This window comes from Stegastes partitus, unplaced genomic scaffold, assembly GCF_000690725.1.
Source record: "Stegastes partitus isolate 25-593 unplaced genomic scaffold, Stegastes_partitus-1.0.2 Scaffold1203, whole genome shotgun sequence".
Lineage (NCBI taxonomy): Eukaryota > Metazoa > Chordata > Actinopteri > Pomacentridae > Stegastes > Stegastes partitus.
The window spans coordinates 143,712-162,085 of NW_007578934.1; the positions used below are offsets into that span (position 1 = coordinate 143,712).

The window sequence follows — 18,374 nt, forward strand, 5'->3', positions numbered from 1 at the left end:
CAATGTGTGAAGGCCACAAGGAGCATGACATCTGTGCTCGCGATGGAGGACTGGTCTCTCAGTCGCTGCCTCTTGTTGTTGCTGCAACAGGACGGACTCTGCTGCTTTCAGACATAGTCAAGACACACATATGTCGAAAGCTGTCCTCTCCATTTTGCTCCGTCGCTTACGTAAAAAGGAGCGAACCAATGAAAACAGTTTAACACACTGCACTCTGGACACACTATGGAGTAATAATTAATCCAATTGGATAAATGCGTGATTTTACTACAGGCTAAATGGGGGGAAAAAAAGTGGCCCTCACAGTGTCACACATGTTGGTTCACATATTGTGTACATGTTGGCCTGCGTAAATGGCTGATAGTGATCTCATTCATTCGTTTGCATAATTCCAAATTTGTTGTGCCTGAATAGAATCCAAGGCTTGCACCCCCTATCTACAGCATCCCCGAGTGCACAACAATGTCTGGGGAATTTGCATGATTGCCTGTAGATTATTTGAACATCATCTATTCCCCCCTCCTTTTTTTTCCTTATTTCTGTGGCTCTCTGCTGTGAGGATGCACACACATCCTTGGGCAAAAGAATCTAAAATAGATCATACGAGCAACTGGAGTAGATGCACAGGCACAGGAAGCAGCTCACGGGCAGACTTGAGTCATGCTGGCAAGATCATGCACCCTGAGCTGACAGCCCAACACACCCGATTACCAAGCACGTCATTTCTAAAATGCAACCGCAGCTACACTATAGGTCATAAACAAGCGCAGAAATATCGAGACCCGATGCAGATTTCCCCTCATATTCGACTCCTGGACGAGCCGCGATTTAGGCGCAGGGGTTTGAACGTACGTCAAGGCCGACCTGATGAACGTCTTTGGCTCAGGCAATTGTGGCTCATTCATTGTGTCATGTGGACTGCTGGCAATGGCATAACCTTTGTAGAGGGAAGGGAAGACAACACGGTCACTCTGGATAACAGTCTTGCGATGAACAGAAACAGACCCTGTCAGGCCGTCTCAACATCAGTTTTCAGCTGCACACCGCCGCGAACACACTTCCACCAATAGCTCTTTGCCTTTTCCTCACTTCCTCCTTAAGACAGCTCCTTCTTGATGAGACCCTCTTGTGTGGCACGCGTGCTGCACTGATTTGGCAGGATCCTATTAATACATTTCTCCTTTACATCCCGCTGCACTACATGCTGTCTCAACTCCATCTTTGACCTGTTTTGTCGCCTGCATTTGGCCTGCCGCATTCACCGTATGGTGCTCGACACGGCCAGTGATTTCCCACTGATACAGTTGGCTTGAACTTCACACTTTTTATATATTATTGATTTGTAAATGATTGATTTAAAGGGCCATCTGCTGCACAATAGCGTGACAGTGCTGCCGTTTTTTTTTTTTTATTGTTGTTCCTTCGAGATAATGAATTGTTTCCAATTAGGACGTACAAATGACGGGCTAATATCTCTTGTTAGTTTGAGACTGTGCTTTTCCTGCAAGATCGGGACCCCGTGTAATTATTCAAATTTCCTTCTTTTAACAACAGGCAGAAGGGGGATGTGAATTAAGACAGTGGGTTTTGGGCGGCGAACAGCAGAAAGATGTTTGAACCATCACTAAGGGGCATTCTCATGTCTCATTATGAGGCTTGTTAGGGCCCACGTTACTGCAGCTCCACTGAGCAGCCTTAATAAGGAAAGTGACCCAGCACCAATATGAGCAGCAATGTTTTTCCTCTCACGGCCATCTACTACTGTCTTCCGTGGCCCTATCTCTTTCCTCTGGTCTGTCTGCTTCCCCTCCCCTCCGCCTCCCCCCCACCCTTTGCCACGGCACCCCACCACCGCCACTACCACTCCCCCCTGTGTGTTTGGCAGTCACACAGTTGGCCATGTGTGCTGAAGACGTTACATAATGCCCTCCTTTCACTGCACTCCAGATCAAAGAGAACAATCCAGCACAGAAAAATCGCTCCTTGCTGATTTTTTCCCTTCTCTTCTTCCATCACATTGTTTTATCAGACTTCATTACCAGGAGACTGTACAGTAGACTGCATTATTATCTGCTTCAGCATTCCCCTTCATGTTGAAAACCAAACAGAGCAAATGGGGGAATGATCTGAGGTCTACTGTGGGGAAAAAAAAAAAAAGATAAGACCGGATAGGGCATGAAGATACTTCAGGTGTACAGATCTTACACCTCACTTTTTTTGTTTTTGATGTGCTTTCATTTATTTACTTGCTTTGCCCACATGCAACTTTAACGTAGCCAGGGGACAAAAAAAAAAAGCAATCAAGAAGAGATCGATCTTAATAAAAGAAAATTGAGTGCCATCACAGAAATGCTACAGAAATATTTAATATATAACATTTTTTTTTATCTCCCTCAAAAAACTGATGCAATTATGATGAAAACATTTTTTCTGGAAGGGTTTCCGCTCAACATTTTTGCAGAATTCTCTCCTAATGTGACTAAATGTTCAAACGCACAAATCCAGGACGGAAACAGTCAAAAAAAAAAAAAAGAAAAAAAGAGAGAGGGAGAAAACCAAACCACCCCCCTTTTTTTTCCATGCTGAAACAAAGGTCTCCATCAAGTGGAAATAACAGCGACACGGAGAGAGAAAGAGCAAGAGAGCATCAAACCCTGTCAGAGAGGCTGGGCCTGTCCACAGCCTTGTGAGGATTGAAATAATGAGAGTGTGCTGGGGGGACATTTACCTCCAATGTCAAATACAAGACATTTTGGGACCGAAGGGTATAAATATTAAAATAAAGTGCAGCGATAAAGCTGAAGCTTCAAATTTTCGGACTTGCTGCTGTACAGTGGCGTGCATTAATCCCACAGGGTGACGTACATCTGGTGTGTATTGAATTCGGCATTGTCTCCACAGTGAACCTCAGCTCATATAGAAGGCTTCGATTCCCTCCAAACAGATGGGATCAGCAGCAGCCCTTATCTCTGTTGAAACCCCCAGTGCTGGAGAGTGGTTCATTGGTCTGAGGGAGCGGAGCGGCTGGGTTATCTCTGGCCCTCAGCCTGGGGGGGAATGAGCAGGTGAACCAGGAATAAAAGCGTCTTTAGGACACAGCACATGCTTGCAGTGGTGCATAGCAGACCGCGAGTTGTGCGGCTGCAGCATCAAATGAATTGTGGGGGAATGGGAGAGGGCAAGGCTTCAGAGTGGGTTTGGCGCACAAACCGTTATCACACCTGACAGTGTCTGGTTTGGGATCCAGTGGTGCACGCGGCATACGTAAGCGGCTGGTCATCTGTAAGGCAGAGTGATAGGGTGTGACGTGTCACACGCCACATTAGGCCCTGCCAGAGGATGTGTTTGACAGACCACAGGAACTTCACTCCAGCACAAAGCTTTGCCTCTACTCATATTGTCAGACCTACTTGATAGTTACAAGCTCATGTGGGGCCTTAATTATAGACCTTCGCTGGAATGTACTCAATTCTATTTTTTATTGGAATGTAATGAAAAATTGTCAGCCTTTAAATATCTATAGTATTTTAGAGTGTAAGTAATTTCAGTGTCATTTTTCTTGCTACAGTCTAAATAAAGCACAAGCAGCATTCCTGGATGTCGAGTACAAATGTAACTGATGATTAACCATCACAAATAAACACTGATATCGCCATCTTTCACATATAGTATAAATGGCATCAATTTTGTTGGAGAAGAACCAAAAAAAAAAAGATTGTGACCCAAGAAACTAACCCAAAACATAAGGCTGAACTTTGGATTCATGCCTCACTGTGCCTCGAGACAGTTATTATGAGTCGGTGAACTTGCTCATAATAAACTGCTGAATCCTTTACCGTCATTATGTCATCATGTGAGGAAATAAAACAAATTGGAAAAAAATGATTTGCTCTGGAGCATCGATCGAACCTCGTTTATTGCTTAGAAATACTCAGTTTTCTCCCTGTGAGTGCTTCAAAAAGCATCCTACATTTAAAATCAGATTTATAGCCCATACTGCGATGACCAAGGAAAATATAGTTTTTCCAATTTTTTTGAGTTTTCCGTATACAAATGTCACTTTGTTTCTTTTGGCTGAATAGAAGTCAGCCCTGCTGTCCGTGTGTGTCTTACTAAGGCGACACTATTGATTGCCCTCTGCTTGCTCTGCTGCTCGCCTCTGTCTTGACCTCATTGACCCTCGCTGTGCGCCTCAGCACTGCAGTGTCCAGGCTGCTCTTGGGGCATCTTACCTGTCACTGCTTGGCTCAGGGGAGGGAGAGTGGGAAGCCAAGGTGCCCGAGGAGAGGAAGGACAGACTGGGCAGGCCGCTGTGGCCCAGCCTGGTCCGACTCACTCATCACTGAGCACAGTTCCCAAAACTCTCTGACAGATCAGAATAGAAAGCATGCGCCACATCATTGCTATGATTCACTGCTGCCCCAAGTCCAAGCATGCCCCCAAGGCCCTCCGACCTCTTAATCATCGTGTGCGTATGTGTGTGTGTCGTTTAAGGAAGGGAGTGAGACAGACAGGGAATGAATGAGCTTGTTTGCATATGACAGCGCTTCTATAAAAGTTGCCCGTGTGTTTTTTATGTGTCAGAAAGAGTAAACTGCATCTTAACAGGCCCTCAAAATGTCTCCCAAAGCACAGCACTGTATGTGTCTCATGTGGTTACCTCAGTTTCCGGGTCATCTTTGAGGGAGGGGGCTATTAATTCGTGTGGGTTGGCTTAAATATCTGTTTTATTCTGCACACTTGCAATGTGCAGTCAAGGGCATAACTACATGAGTGAAAATGTCATGCAACAGTGGGGATAATACATGCAAAGCACGTGTGGAGGTCACTTGGTCACATTTGCATATAACAATGTGCCAAAAATAATCAAATCAACATTCACTTGCACACACAAACACATAGACAACAGTGATCGTTGCCTAAACTGTAGAGAAATAATTTGCCATGTGGCAGAATGAAAACAAAAAGTCATTCAGTTAATCCACTGACAATTTCGATATGCTTATTTTTAAGTAAACTAACAATAGTTTCAGGTCATGAACTTCTCTAAATCACCTGCTCCTCACCTTCCACCTCACTTTCAGTTCCCAGCTGTAATGAACTGAGGAGACTCAGCCAACATCCCGAGGAGTGAAGTGTTAAGTGTGTGCTGGCGTAATCTGACAGAACTTATTTAGAATGCAGGTCTTTACTAAAGCTGTGCCTGGAGCAGCTGCCTGGTCCTTTCTTCACACTTAACAGGAGTATTTGTACACGTTCGCATACAGTAACTCCATGCACACACACTGACACAAGCGTGCATACACGTGTGCATGCATCCGTTTGTGCAAAGAGGACAATACATGCAGGCACGCATGCACAAACACAACAGTAATTTGCATTTATGGCACATGCACACAGGTGCTTGGATGTGCAGCATTGCCAGTCAGTGCGAGTTAAGATCCAAGAGATTAGCCGCAGAATAATGAAATTCAGTGGAACACAGAGTATGTTTTCTCTGTTGTCATTTCTATGTAAGAGCAGGAAAACAAATAACTCCATTTGATGTCGGCAGAGTTTTTCATTTGTCAGCTATTATCAAAGTCCCACAGCCTAAACTCCTGCATAAAGAGGCCCAGGATAGAGCACAGGGCCCTTTGGGCAGGGAATCCAGGAGGAAGCCATTAGAGGAGCTTCATTGGAGAGCTAGCCCTTCCTCCCACTGGCTTCACATCAGGGCACAAGATCATCCAGAGCGCCCACTGTGCGTGACATCCAGGCAGAGTAACATGTCCTGCTCACCATGTGGAATTTCTCCCCTTGGCAGACGTTTGGCAGACTATTCAGTACTGTAAATTAGCCAAGTCCGAAAATCACACATTTGTTTAATATTAGAATATATTAGTTCAGATTTTACTTGCATATTGTCTTTGTCCAGACACACACTTGGAATTTAGAATATACATCAAATTTCTAGAGTATGGACAGCAGAAGACGACTGCTGCTTCTTCTCTAGATATTTTCTGCACCCTGATTCTTTGTCAGTGTTTCACTTCGCCTATTCAGGCAGTAATCTACAGTGACTCCCCCATAAGCCTCTGGCACATTTGGGAGATGTTATAAGCTGTGACAAAAGACAAGATGCACTAGAGCAAACTGAAGGTAGCAGGGGACGGTCTCCTGATTAGCTAAACTTGTCCTCTTTATCGTGACGTTTAAAATTCGCTCTCGCTCACAGAGATTCATTTTAATCACAGCTGCTTCTTTGCAATATTCTTTGACTGAAAACGCTATGCCCTGTTTGGTTTAGACAAGAAAGTGCAGTTTTCACATATAGTCTAAATGGGAGATAGCCACTGTTAGAGTAGAAAAAAAAAGAGTAGAAATTCAACTTTGTCCTTTCAAACTCATAGATATTCTTACAGGAAGTGTAGTAAGTTCTTGATTTGTGATGATTTGTGACAGCGTAACCTCTTCGGCATAGGCTTCAGAATCTGATCTTTGCATCTGTACCAAAATGCTCTCTTTGCCTCAGAGCTTTGTGGCCTGAAATAACCACAATATTTGCTGTGTCATGGCAGCAGATCATGAAATAGCAAAAATCTTTGGGAATCCACAATTTCATATATCCCAGAGTACACCCACTGATCTCAGCTCTGACCCAGCTGCACAGCTTAAATGTGTGTTTAATATGTAAGCAGCAGTGCAGGTTGTGTTCACGTGTGAAAAAGACACTTTTGGATCCTTAAAAGGCGAATTGGTAAACAAGTTCATTTCAGCAAGGTTCATATTCACATTGGAAAATGGAGCCCGATTAGCATATATGCAGAGAGGCTTTGCATGCTTGACATCCTCTCAGCCCCTCTGCTGGAAATAGCCATGCACACAACATCCTCTGATTACATTGATATGTAGATTCATGCATCTGCAAAGATTAGTTATTCATTAATGTATTTGCTTTGAATTCTCGGGTGAGTGTACCTCAGACAGAAGTCTGGGGCAAAGCAAATGCATCTGAGGAAAAATGTCACGAATGATCACACGAAATTCATGTCAGAAAATATCCAGGTTCTGTGACCCGCAACAACACAAATCCAATAGGACATTATGATTAAGAAAATCTTTTGGCACTGGGGTTAAAAAACAGAGGAAAGTATAAACATAATTATCAGCCTTTTCATCTTCACAGCAGAATTAGTTTTTCTTGCTCTAAGTGGGCTATGAGGATTAATCATTGCAGTCTGTGTGAGTTTATAAGCTGTAGCGTTCTGTCATCCTTTCATAAAAGCATCATGGATCACCAGTTTGCTTCTTCAGTGTCCTCTCTTGCAGCCACACTGCAAGCACTTTTTAACTTTAAAAATAGGCTCGCCACAGAGAGTGCCAAGAAATGCTAAACACCAAACAATGTCCCCTTGCTCAGATCTGGCCACAAAATGGAGCTGATCAGCCCCTGTAGAGACGCTGTGCTCTACATGACAAAAAATAGTCGCACATTAATTAACGCTATCCATATCAATTAATGTGTGCAGTGTCGACGGGCACACTTAATGTACAGTGTGAGTTTATGGTCAGGTTTATTTATACACCCCCTTCATCACTGAGTCAATGGGTTTCACATCATGCACATTATGAAACAAAAAAAAAAAGAAAAAGAAACTCCCCAGACTTTGGGAATGTTGCCTTTATTTGCTTTTTTATGCACAAATAAGAGAAAACCGCCTGATTACAGAGGCTGACAAAACAAAAACAGAACAATACAAAGCAGTAAAACTGCTTTAGTAGAAATCCAAGCTGTTTGAGGAATCAGCACAAATTTAGTCATCATAGTAATAAGTGTTGGAATAGGTGTTATGCTGAAATCTGTGACCCGAAAGATTTCAGTGATGCTACAGGGGCCAGCTATTGGAGGAAGCCTGAATTGACCAACTACTGACTGCTGAGGTGTTGGTGCTTTTTAAAGAGACGCAACGGGCTCATCGGCGATCCAAAAATTATGAGCAAATCTAAATATTATGGGGTCGCAATTGTATGTTTGGCTAAATGCCGCGGAGGAACCATTTTTCCATGACAAAACGCGATATGTCATGATGATAAAGTCATCTGGAGCGGCAATATAGCTGAATTCTTAAACAGGTCACCAATTTGTTGGGTCACAGAATTTATCTTAACACTGGCATGTCAACACTGGAGGAAGAAAAAAAAGAAGGAAGTCGAGAAATAGGTCAACTGCTTGTACATCCTCTCTGGTAGAAAAAAAAAACCCCTACACAAAAACATACATTTTAGATTCTACTTAAAGCCCAGGAAGCAAAAAAAGAATTATTCTGGTGAAAAATTTGTTATGGAAAAAAAAAAGTTGCATTTGTAACTGCTGAAGCCGCTGAAATCCGCCGGCCTTAACCTAAGACTAATTGAGTTCTGCTAGATTGCTCCTAAATAATCAAGAGCTTCTTTTCCCTGTCCTCCCCTGCCGAAAATGATGATCTATGGCTCTCGAGGACGTAGGACATCAGTTTGGGTTGTCGCGGTGGTGACTGGTTTTCATAGGTAATGATGCTAAATTACACAACTGGGAATAAAGGAGGCTACTAAGTCATCCATCAGGGGCTAGTTTATATGAGCTGCCATTAGGGGCATTATTCAAACCCCAGTCCACTCGCACACATAGCTTTCTGTCCCTGACCCCGTCTCGCTTTCTCCGTCTACACACACACACACACACACACACACACACACACACACAGTTTGCCACAAGCTACTAGAGGGGACATCTCATTCTTTTATCCATGGCGAGTCATTGTGGTGGTGTCAGCTGGTGCCGTCTCTTTTATCACACTGGAAGCTAATGGAAGCAGCAACTGCAGGAGGTGGGGGAGAAGATGCGAGCGCGCGCACACACTCGCAGTCACAGTCAAACACACACACACACACACACACACACACACAAACGTAAATACACACTGAGCCATAAGAGGCTGGGGAGATGGGGCGGGTGGGCACGCCAGGCCCCGGGGCAAGAGCTGTTTTGTGGTGATGTTTTTCTTGCTCGCTGAGGCCTCTCTATCAGCTTGTGTCTCTGACACTCAATAAAGCACAAGGAACTGCTTCAGACACTTGTGATGCCTATTTTTTTTATATATATCCTGTAATGGGTATTTTATTTTTTTTCACCCCCATGGTAGAGCTAAGCCGGATGTCATCTTCACCCAAAAAAATTACAGAGAAAAAAAGGTTTTATTTCATTTTACACGTCCCACCTGGCCTCATTCTAGAATAAACACAAGAAAGAAATCCAGCCATTCAACTCTTTGTATTTTCTCCACCTAATCCCTCCTTGTAAATTTATTGGTCTCACTTTTTTTTTTTTTTTTTTTTTTATCTATTGACTAGAAAATACTCTATGGACAGGGTTTATTTACAAGAGAATGAACAACAACCAATTACTGCAGGAGGATTCAGTGCAGCACACACGTTTTGATAGGGTAGTTGGGGTTGACCTAATTTTCCAGTAACACTGTCGAAAACCACGGGGCCGCTACTTTAAACACACATGCTATAAGGGACATATGCCAGGCATGTATTGTATTTATATTTTCTATAACTCTTTATTTTTTCAGTCTTTTTCTGTTTGTATAACATAACAATCGTGCTTTATCATGTGACACCATTTAGATACATATCATGTTTATATTATGTTTTACATTAGGCAGTGAGACAGTTAAAAATATACAAAACAATATTGTTTTACTAGACATAGTTTCTATTTTTAATATAACCGTCAGTATCTTCATTGTCATCATCATTTCGTATATTTCTGTAAGATATGTGCTTTAGCTTCTGTGATCAAAATATTATTGCAGAAAACAGCAACTCCATTTTTTCAACATTTAGACAATAACTTCCAATGTATTACAGACATTCACAGTTACATGTTTTACACAGTACAGTTTTACAACAAAGTTCCAGAGAAAACTGTGGTAGAGTAACTTTATACAAAATTCACAGGACATGAACTGTAGCCATTTCACATTTTCGCTCAGTTGTTTTGCTTTTCAAAGTAAACATGTTCTGTTCGACCAGATGCCTTTCACAGTAGCTGCCATAGAAGCAAACTAACATTGTCCTAACACGCCATGGCAAAAGTCTGGGGAAATTAAAGCTTTTGTGCTTTTCACTAGTAAAGCAAAGACAACATAAACAAAAAGAGAAACAGACCACTTGCTTACTGGCCTGCACTTATACATCTACATATGTATTGCTGAATACATATTGATCAAACTATAATTGATCATGACACATAAAGAAAAAATCGTGACTGTACTTAAACACAGAGTTGGTCCAGGTTTTTTTTTTTTTTGTGCTAGCATACAAAGTGGTATTTTGTAGTTCTGCCCAGTCGTGTAAACAGACTATGGCTTTGTTGGAATTGGTGTATTGGCTTAAGGCCGTCTCTGTTCTTCTTCTACTTCTTCTTCTTCTTCTTCTTCTTCTTCTTCTTCTTTTGTCAGGAGACATTTCAGAAAATTTTTCACTGATGTTCCTGAGGAAAGCATGCAAAACGTAAACAGGATTGACTGTCAGCATTAAGGGATAGTCGATGTTTGTAAATCACTTTTTCTAACCCTGTGCTTTTTTTTTTTTTTTGTTGCTTTTTTTTTTTTGTACTTCTTTGTACCCTGTGCTTTGCCAACCAAATACTAAATGGCATAGTTTTTGCTTTTGTCTGCCTATTGATTTTGGTCCTCCATCACAACACATATAGTATAAAACATCCTAAAAATAATTCTAAAAATGTTTTGATCACATAAAAGTTTTCTCGTTTTCTTTTTTTTTTTTTTTTACTGAAAAAAAAGGAAGGAAAAATAACAGTCTCTCTCACACACACAAAATCTTTTGCGACACATACTGGATTGCTCCAGAGCTCCTAAACATGAACTTCTTATTGGCATTGTGCTTACTCAGAGCTCCCAGTCTCGCCTTGTGGCCTGTAGTTTACCTCACAGAGAGCAACGTTTGGAAAAGAGACAACTGTGTGAGGTTTAGTAAACATCCACAATAAAATTGACGCCATCCCTTGCACTCTTCAATGATGTCAATTTTGTTCACTACTTCATCTACTATATTCACACGGTATTTACTTGATTCATGAAGATATTCAACAAATCTCTAATCTATATCTCTAAGTTTTTTTTCTTTTCTCACAGTATTACACAGTATGTTTACATTTTTTTTTCTTCTGAATTACGGTTGTATTGGTGAACACTAACAGTCTTTGATATTGTTTTTCAGAATGCAAACCAACAATAAGACATTGTTGGCTTGGTTTTACAAATGCAGAAAAATTAAACATGGTTTGAAAATCTGTTTTGATCACATATTGCCCCTGGAGGTAGGTGAATCAATTAAAATCTTGGAAGTCCTTTGTAATGTTCTCTTTTTGTCTACATGCTCCATGAGGGTTTCTTTGTTGTCTACACGTTGGCCTCAGCATTGGTCAGGTTAGAGGTCGGGCTTGTTGGGTTCGGGGGGTTGACGGGCTCTGATGGGCTGGTCGGGTTGGGCGGTGGGCTGGTCGGGCTGACAGTCGTGGTGGCGGGGTTAGCCGGACTGGCCGTGGTGGTGGCGGTGGTGGTGATGGTGACGGTGGCGGCGGGACTCGTTGCTGGGTTTACCGGGCTGGTGGCAGTGGCTGGATTGGCCGGCGGAGGGGCTGGATTGGCAGGAGTCACGGGGCTGGTGGAGTTGACGGGAGCCGGATTGGTGGGGCTGGCGGGGTTGGCGGGGGCCGGGTTGGCCGGACTAGCTGGGTTGGCTGGATTGGCAGGGCTGGATAGGTTAGCGGTGTTGGTTTCTGCTTGCTGCTCGGGTCCATTCTCCTGACGCCTGGTGATCGCAGGAGGGTGAAGCATTATCCGAAGTCGCTGCAAGACAAAAGCACACACAATGCAAATGAATTACATAAGAAGAAAGGGGACATCGGGACACAGAGGCAACATAAATGTTAATGCTAAAAATCTGGCAACGCAAGCCGGTCAAGTGTGGTGTTTATCCAACATAGCAAAAACAGATGATTTCCTTCTTACCTCTTTGTAAGTACCCTTGAGCCCGAGATACATGTAGATCATGTATCCTGGTATGAGAATCATGGAGGACAGCGCCATGAGCCAGCCCACTCCCTGACCCCAGTTTGGGTACACATAGTCTCCCATTTTGAGAGGAACCATTTGTACGGCGCTGAACAAGAACACCCCCTGTGGGAGACATGAGACGCTTTATGCATCCTGACACGGCTGACTACAGGCGCCGCGGTCTCAGCCTGACATGGCCACAGGCAGGTAATATTGACTTTATTTATTGTTTCATTTTTCATGTCATGACTTTAGATGTACTGTTGTATTAGTTCAGAGTACTCACAGCGACAATGAGAGGGGTGAACACGACCCAGCACATCTTCCACCATATACACGGCTTGTAGCCAATCATCTCCTGGATGTTGTCGTAGAACTTGTTCACACCTGCGAGACAAATGAATCTATGATCAAAATATTCATATCCAATTTATTTCAATTTGCTGCCGGCCTGCCATGCATGATGATGAGGATGGCGGGGTGGAACACATGAGTGCTCATGACCTTGAGGCTGAACAGCGTTTGAAGCTGCGGAAAATATCTCTGGATAGGTGTGACGGTTTCCAACCTTCACATTCGTATTTTTAACCCCCGACTTCTCAATTATGTGATGTCTCAGCAACTTAATTTGTAAAATTGTAAAGAAAAAGGCAACTTTTCTGATGATAGGTTTTTGTTATTTCTTTATGCTAGCTTGCACGAAACATTGATGATACACACCGTAGCACCAGGATATGGAGATGCATTCAAAGAAGACCAAGAACAGCAGACACATTCCACTGGCAGAGTAGTAGTCAAACAGTTTAAACACATAGATTCCACCCTGGTCACAGAAGAAAAATGAATAAGTGTTACAAAAGATTTTATGTGCAAATGTACACTCTGGTATTATCATCAATTCAGAGAATAAATCAAAATTTAAATTGCACCTTACATACTACATAGACGCATTGAATTTACCAGTATCTTCTAATTCATTTAATTGTATTTAACTCATTTTGTTAAGCTTCTGCCATAAATAGTCAGTAGTAACATGAGAGAGCTGCCCTGCTGTACCTGTGTGATGTTTGAAAGTCCGATCACATAGGACACCAGACAGACAGCAGCGATGAAGATCTCTCGTCTACCCCTAAGAGCTCTGGGAAACTCATCCACCAGAGCGGTGATGAAGCCTTCAACAGTGCAGAACTGAAGGACAGAATCATAGAAACAGCATTAGGCATAAGTACAAATATTTGCGCTTTTTGCACCTCACTGCTTTTAAATTCTTTGAGATAAATATATATATTTTTTGTTTGTTTTTTTTAAATAGAAAGTGCATATTTATCTATTTTGCAAAATGCTTTCTTTACCGGAGAAGCTACATTTCGCTGGTGAGACCGACTGATGATGACAAATGACAAAAGAACTGCAGTGTGCACCAAACCATGGGACAAAAACACTAACGTAATCTTCTGAATGACCAAGCATCCACTTCTTGGAGGCCATTTTGGTAATAGCCCTGATATGCGAAAGCGCTGTTGCTATGACATTTCGGCTGGGGTTGTAATTTATGTCTTTTGCTTTTGAAGTGCTGGTGGTCGCAGCCGCTATATGACGGCGTATATGTTTGTCTGAACTCCGTGGCCTTATTCAAACCCAGATATCATACGCAAAATAAAGAAACACAGACAGCGAGACCCGTGGGGCATATGGAGGTGATAAAGTTGCATTAAAAATACTTGACAGCTGATGTCAAAGCCCAGCTATATCTGTCCACAAGAAGCAAATTGCATGCTTATCATGCAGAGAGCAGGGGTGAGCTGCATGATATGTACCTGCATTTAAATATTTAGGTCAGCCCATGAGCAGATCATCTCCAAGCCCCTTACCTGGCTGTCTATCCCCAGCATGAGCAGCATGGAGAAGAACAGAATGGCCCAGAGAGGAGATACAGGCAACTTGGTTACAGCCTCTGGGTAGGCCAGAAAAGCTAAGCCAGGACCTGGATGGTAAAGAGGAAAATCACATTTCATCAGGGTTATTCTCATATCAACGCGCAGATGCACGCAGAGGTGTCGAGAAAAGCATCGTCAGTGACAGCGCACCTTTCCAGAGCCATTGCAGGAGACAGAAATCTGTTGTTACCTGTAGCTGCTACGTCGGCAATGTCTTTCTTTGTCACATGTGCCATGAAGCCAACAATGGAGAAGATTACAAAGCCAGCAAACATGCTGGTACATGAGTTGATGCAACACACGATGACAGAGTCTCTGGGGAGAGAAAATATAAAATAGGTCTGTTGTCAAAGAAGAGTCTTTTTATTGTTTTGTTTTTGCTTCTGTCTTGACCATCTCTGAAAACTGTCCACATTGGAAAGATCTGAAAGAGTAGCTGTGAGAACGCATCACTGCTATTTATTCCTTTTGATAACAGAGTTATTAAAAATGCCATTTTTATTGTTTAGGACAGATGTAAACATATTTATTTAAGAACTCGTGTCAAATGATACAATCGTGTCTTCTTAGATGCGATGGAAAGGTAGACCCGACTGAAACAAGCCCACAAAATGAATGCAACTATTTTTATGTAACTGATTGTTTATGTGACCCAGAACTGTGGGGCTGCTGGAGAAAACACTCAGGCTTTGCAATAATACTTCTTTTTTTTTTTCCTCCAGCACATACACCAACAGAAAGAAACAGCCTTCTCCTTAGATTGTTATTTTTATGCCATCGTATTACATTAATAAGACATTTTAAAGGCTCTCACTGAGTGAGAATGAGATCTCAGGGCATATAACATAGTAAAATAGCAGCAATTTAATTACTGCCATCTTCAGTTATTATGATTTGCACTCGTATTTCAAATTCAGCATCTTTCTCTCTCACTGTCCCATAAATTGCATCCTGTTCATAAATCATCACCAGTCTTACCTGTAAACATTATTGTTAAAAGGGTTATAGCTGCCTAGAGCTATAAGTGACCCCAATCCCAATCCATAGGAAAAAAAGATCTGGGTAGCTGCATCCAGCCATACCTGACAAAGAAACACAAGAATGTGAGCCGTGTGAGGCCGAGTTCTGCTCACTCAGGCATGCAGTACATACGTATGAATCACATAATAATGTGTCGTTACCTCGGATTCTTTGAGCTTTTCAAAGTCAGGGGTGATATAGAACAGAATTCCCTCTTTAGCTCCAGGTAGAGTCACCCCACGGATGAAGAGAATGAACAGCATGAAGTAGGGGTACGTAGCTGAGAAGTAAACGACCTATAAAATGCACGACAGTCATCAGCAGGGAGGCATCACCGCACCTTAAAGATGTATATTGTGATGCAGGAAATGGTGAATTTGCAATATGCATTTTCATGTGGTTGATGTGAAGATTCTCTACATTTTTGTTGCAGAGAAGCAAAAATATTCAGCAAAGAAATCACTGCAGCTTCACTTGGAATCAGTTCTCTCTGTCTCTGTGCATTTATGACACTGTGCAGGATATTTGTGAGCAAAATGTGGAGATTGGGGGGGGCAGGGGGAATGGGGCATTTTGGGACCAAAACATTTTTTTTTATTTGCCATGGTCATGTGATGAGGCAGACTTTTTAAAATGTGGCACCACGAGGGAGAGAAACTGCTCCAAGTGAAGGGAGAGGACAAAACCACATTGTGGCGTATGGCTGTTTGTTGCTCCTCCTATCATGAAGCCACACTCGGTATAGACGACGTGTCAGGAGGAATGGAATTAGAGGAGCCACCATGAGGCAGAATAGGATTAGTGGACATGAGTTTTTGGTGTCTCTGTCTCTTATTTTAAAATCCATCTTGACAATGCTGGCTGCAATCTGAATGATGGATGAGGTGATATTAGACTGATTAATATTGCATAGCTGTCACACACTGGCTCCTTATTGGGAACCAGTATAGAAATAAGAGGTCTTGGGTGACCAAATTTGACAAATATCTTACCTTCCCCGTCCAGCTAACCCCTTTCCAGATACAGAAGTACACAAGGACCCAGGCAATGGCCAGCGTTATCGCCAGTGGCACTCGAAGCTGGCCTGGTTCGTCCAAGCCATCAGTCATTTCATGCACGTTGCGCCTATAAGTCAGAGCGAGCAACAATGAGACTACAACACACACACAGGGCAATAACCAAGCAGCAGAAAAGGCTGTCTTTTTATGTAGCTCAGGGATGCATGCAGGATAGTTTGACGCACTTGCTATTGTGAAAAGCAAGAGAAAGCAGTCAGTATCTTACTTCCAAAACTCCTCCACTGCACTGGTGAGATTGGTGGTGTCTGTAATGGAGTAGTTTGTATAACATTTATCTGTGTTCCATGGATTGTTACATGAGCTCCATGGAAGATCCTGCAAAACAAACAAACAAAAAAAAATTACAGTGTTTTGTTTTTTTCATTTCCCCTTTGACAGATTTGAGGATTTCTTGCATTCATCACAGGCTGCATTTCTAATGAACAACCTTGACCTTATGCTGGTGTAAACGAGTCACATGACACAAGCACACTGTAGAATACTTACAGTGGTGAAGGAGTTGTACAGGTAGTAAATGGCCCAAGAAATGATTACAATGTAGTAAATGTTAAGCCAGAAGGACAGGACAGCTGCTGCAAGGCCCACACCTATCATAGAAAAATAAATTAGGCAGTGTAGTAAAACTATCATTGGATGTGTGTGCTGTGTGGCCTCCACAAATCCTGAGGGTCACAATGAAAACATCAAACATCATAAATAATGTTTCCAGTATGGATTGTTGCAAAACATACATTATTTTAAACACAGGTTTGATTATAAATTCATCCAGAAATATTTAGTGAGTGTACCTTTAAACATAGGAGCCAGTTTCCACACACCAAGCCCTCCAATTGAGGTGTATTGACCAAGGGCGCATTCCAGTAGGAACAAGGGGACCCCAGCAAATATGAGGGTCAAAAAATAGGGAATCAAGAAGGCTCCTGGATGGACAAGAGTAGATCAAGTTATGGAAAGACAAATGATCGACCCTGGGCTAAAACTACACTGACGCATTACTTAAAACACCGCAGCACAACGTCAATTAATTAGGCTTGCAAATGTAGGTGATTATTTATTCTTTTTTTTTTCCTTTTTTTCTTTTTATGTTATCGACACGGTCAATTAGGTAAGCTCGACTATGTGCATCAGCAGAGCTGAGTGGGCCGTGCAGTTTGCGTAAAATTAGCAGTGAAAAGAATGTTTACCTCCGCCGTTTTTTCCACACAGATAGGGAAATCTCCATACGTTTCCCAGTCCAATTGCATAACCCACACACGACAGGAGGAAATCAAATTTTCCCGCCCATGTTTCTCTATCAGGCAACTCCTTTTTCTGCTTTTCGGGTTTCACGTCCAGTGACTTGGGTTTGTCATTATTAGTGGCCACCTCGTTCAGTTCTGTGACTTGTCCATCCGTTTTGGTGCCGTTCGTCGCCATGTCTCTGGATTTGGCAGAGGTCCTGGCAGTCGGACGGGAGGCTTCAGCACCAGTCCACGTAGACAGCAGCTTCGCGGTTTTTAGACCTAACCCTTGGACCAAATGTCTGGAGATGAAGCCTGTGCTCACACGGCTCGTCAGTCGCCGTTAACCTGGAATCGTGAATAGAGTAATTGATTGTGTTTTTTTTCTTTCTTTCTTTTTTTTTCACGGGGCGCAGAAAATATGGTTATTTAATGAAACAAATATGGACACATTTTTCCCCCTTTTTTTCCACCACATCCATTTACTCCCTGCCAGATGCAATACAGCATTGCAAATTAAATCCAAACATCCACTGTTTAACTTATGCAATTAAAAACGCAGACTAACGCATCATCCTGATCATTTGGCACCATGACAATTTATTTTCATTCATATCAGACTCAACAAACACCGAAAAAAACCATCGATGGCAAAGTCATGCTGACTTGCTCCCACAACTAAAAACACAGACGACAGATTGCACGTAAATTAACAGCAGTAAAAACCAGATCAGCAGACACGGTAGCAAAAACAAAGTCTGCAATTAAATATGTCACACACACACACAGAAAAGAAATGGGAATTTGACCGCACGAACAGAAACGAAAGAAATAAGAAAACTTTAAGACAGATTACAGGATCCAAAACACGCACTTGAAGCGCAAGACGCACCGTAGCAATAGCAAATAGCCTATGAGAATTAAGCACAATGAAGTCCACCAATTACCACCTACAGATTCTCCTAACAGTTCTCCACAAACAGAATTCAAAGCAGCAGGGATACAGAG

The 18,374-nt window shown here is 42.4% G+C and overlaps 1 protein-coding gene across 1 annotated transcript; it reads right to left on the reverse strand.

The window, feature by feature from the left end:
- Positions 1–11,453: 11,453 nt before the first annotated feature.
- LOC103368778 (sodium- and chloride-dependent GABA transporter 1-like) lies at positions 11,454–17,562 on the reverse strand. Its single transcript, XM_008297259.1, has 14 exons — positions 17,331–17,562; positions 16,935–17,066; positions 16,633–16,733; positions 16,352–16,461; positions 16,060–16,192; positions 15,229–15,363; positions 15,026–15,129; positions 14,238–14,362; positions 13,982–14,094; positions 13,167–13,298; positions 12,831–12,933; positions 12,397–12,497; positions 12,066–12,233; positions 11,454–11,903 (listed from the first exon to the last, which is right to left on the reverse strand). Exons 1-14 carry the CDS (start codon positions 17,560–17,562, stop codon positions 11,454–11,456), a joined length of 2,139 nt encoding a protein of 712 aa, XP_008295481.1.
- Positions 17,563–18,374: the final 812 nt, after the last annotated feature.

What these genes read in the sequence shown, in the direction of transcription:
- LOC103368778 (XM_008297259.1), bottom strand. Translation starts at nt 17,562, where the DNA reads ATGGCGACGAACGGCACCAAAACGGATGGACAAGTCACAGAACTGAAC. An exon ending in AAAAGCTCAAAGAATCCGAG is followed by an intron (nt 15,130 to 15,228) that starts GTAACGACACAT and finishes TTTCTTTGTCAG; the next exon opens with GTATGGCTGGATGCAGCTAC. An exon ending in TTTAACAATAATGTTTACAG is followed by an intron (nt 14,363 to 15,025) that starts GTAAGACTGGTG and finishes TTCTCTCCCCAG; the next exon opens with AGACTCTGTCATCGTGTGTT.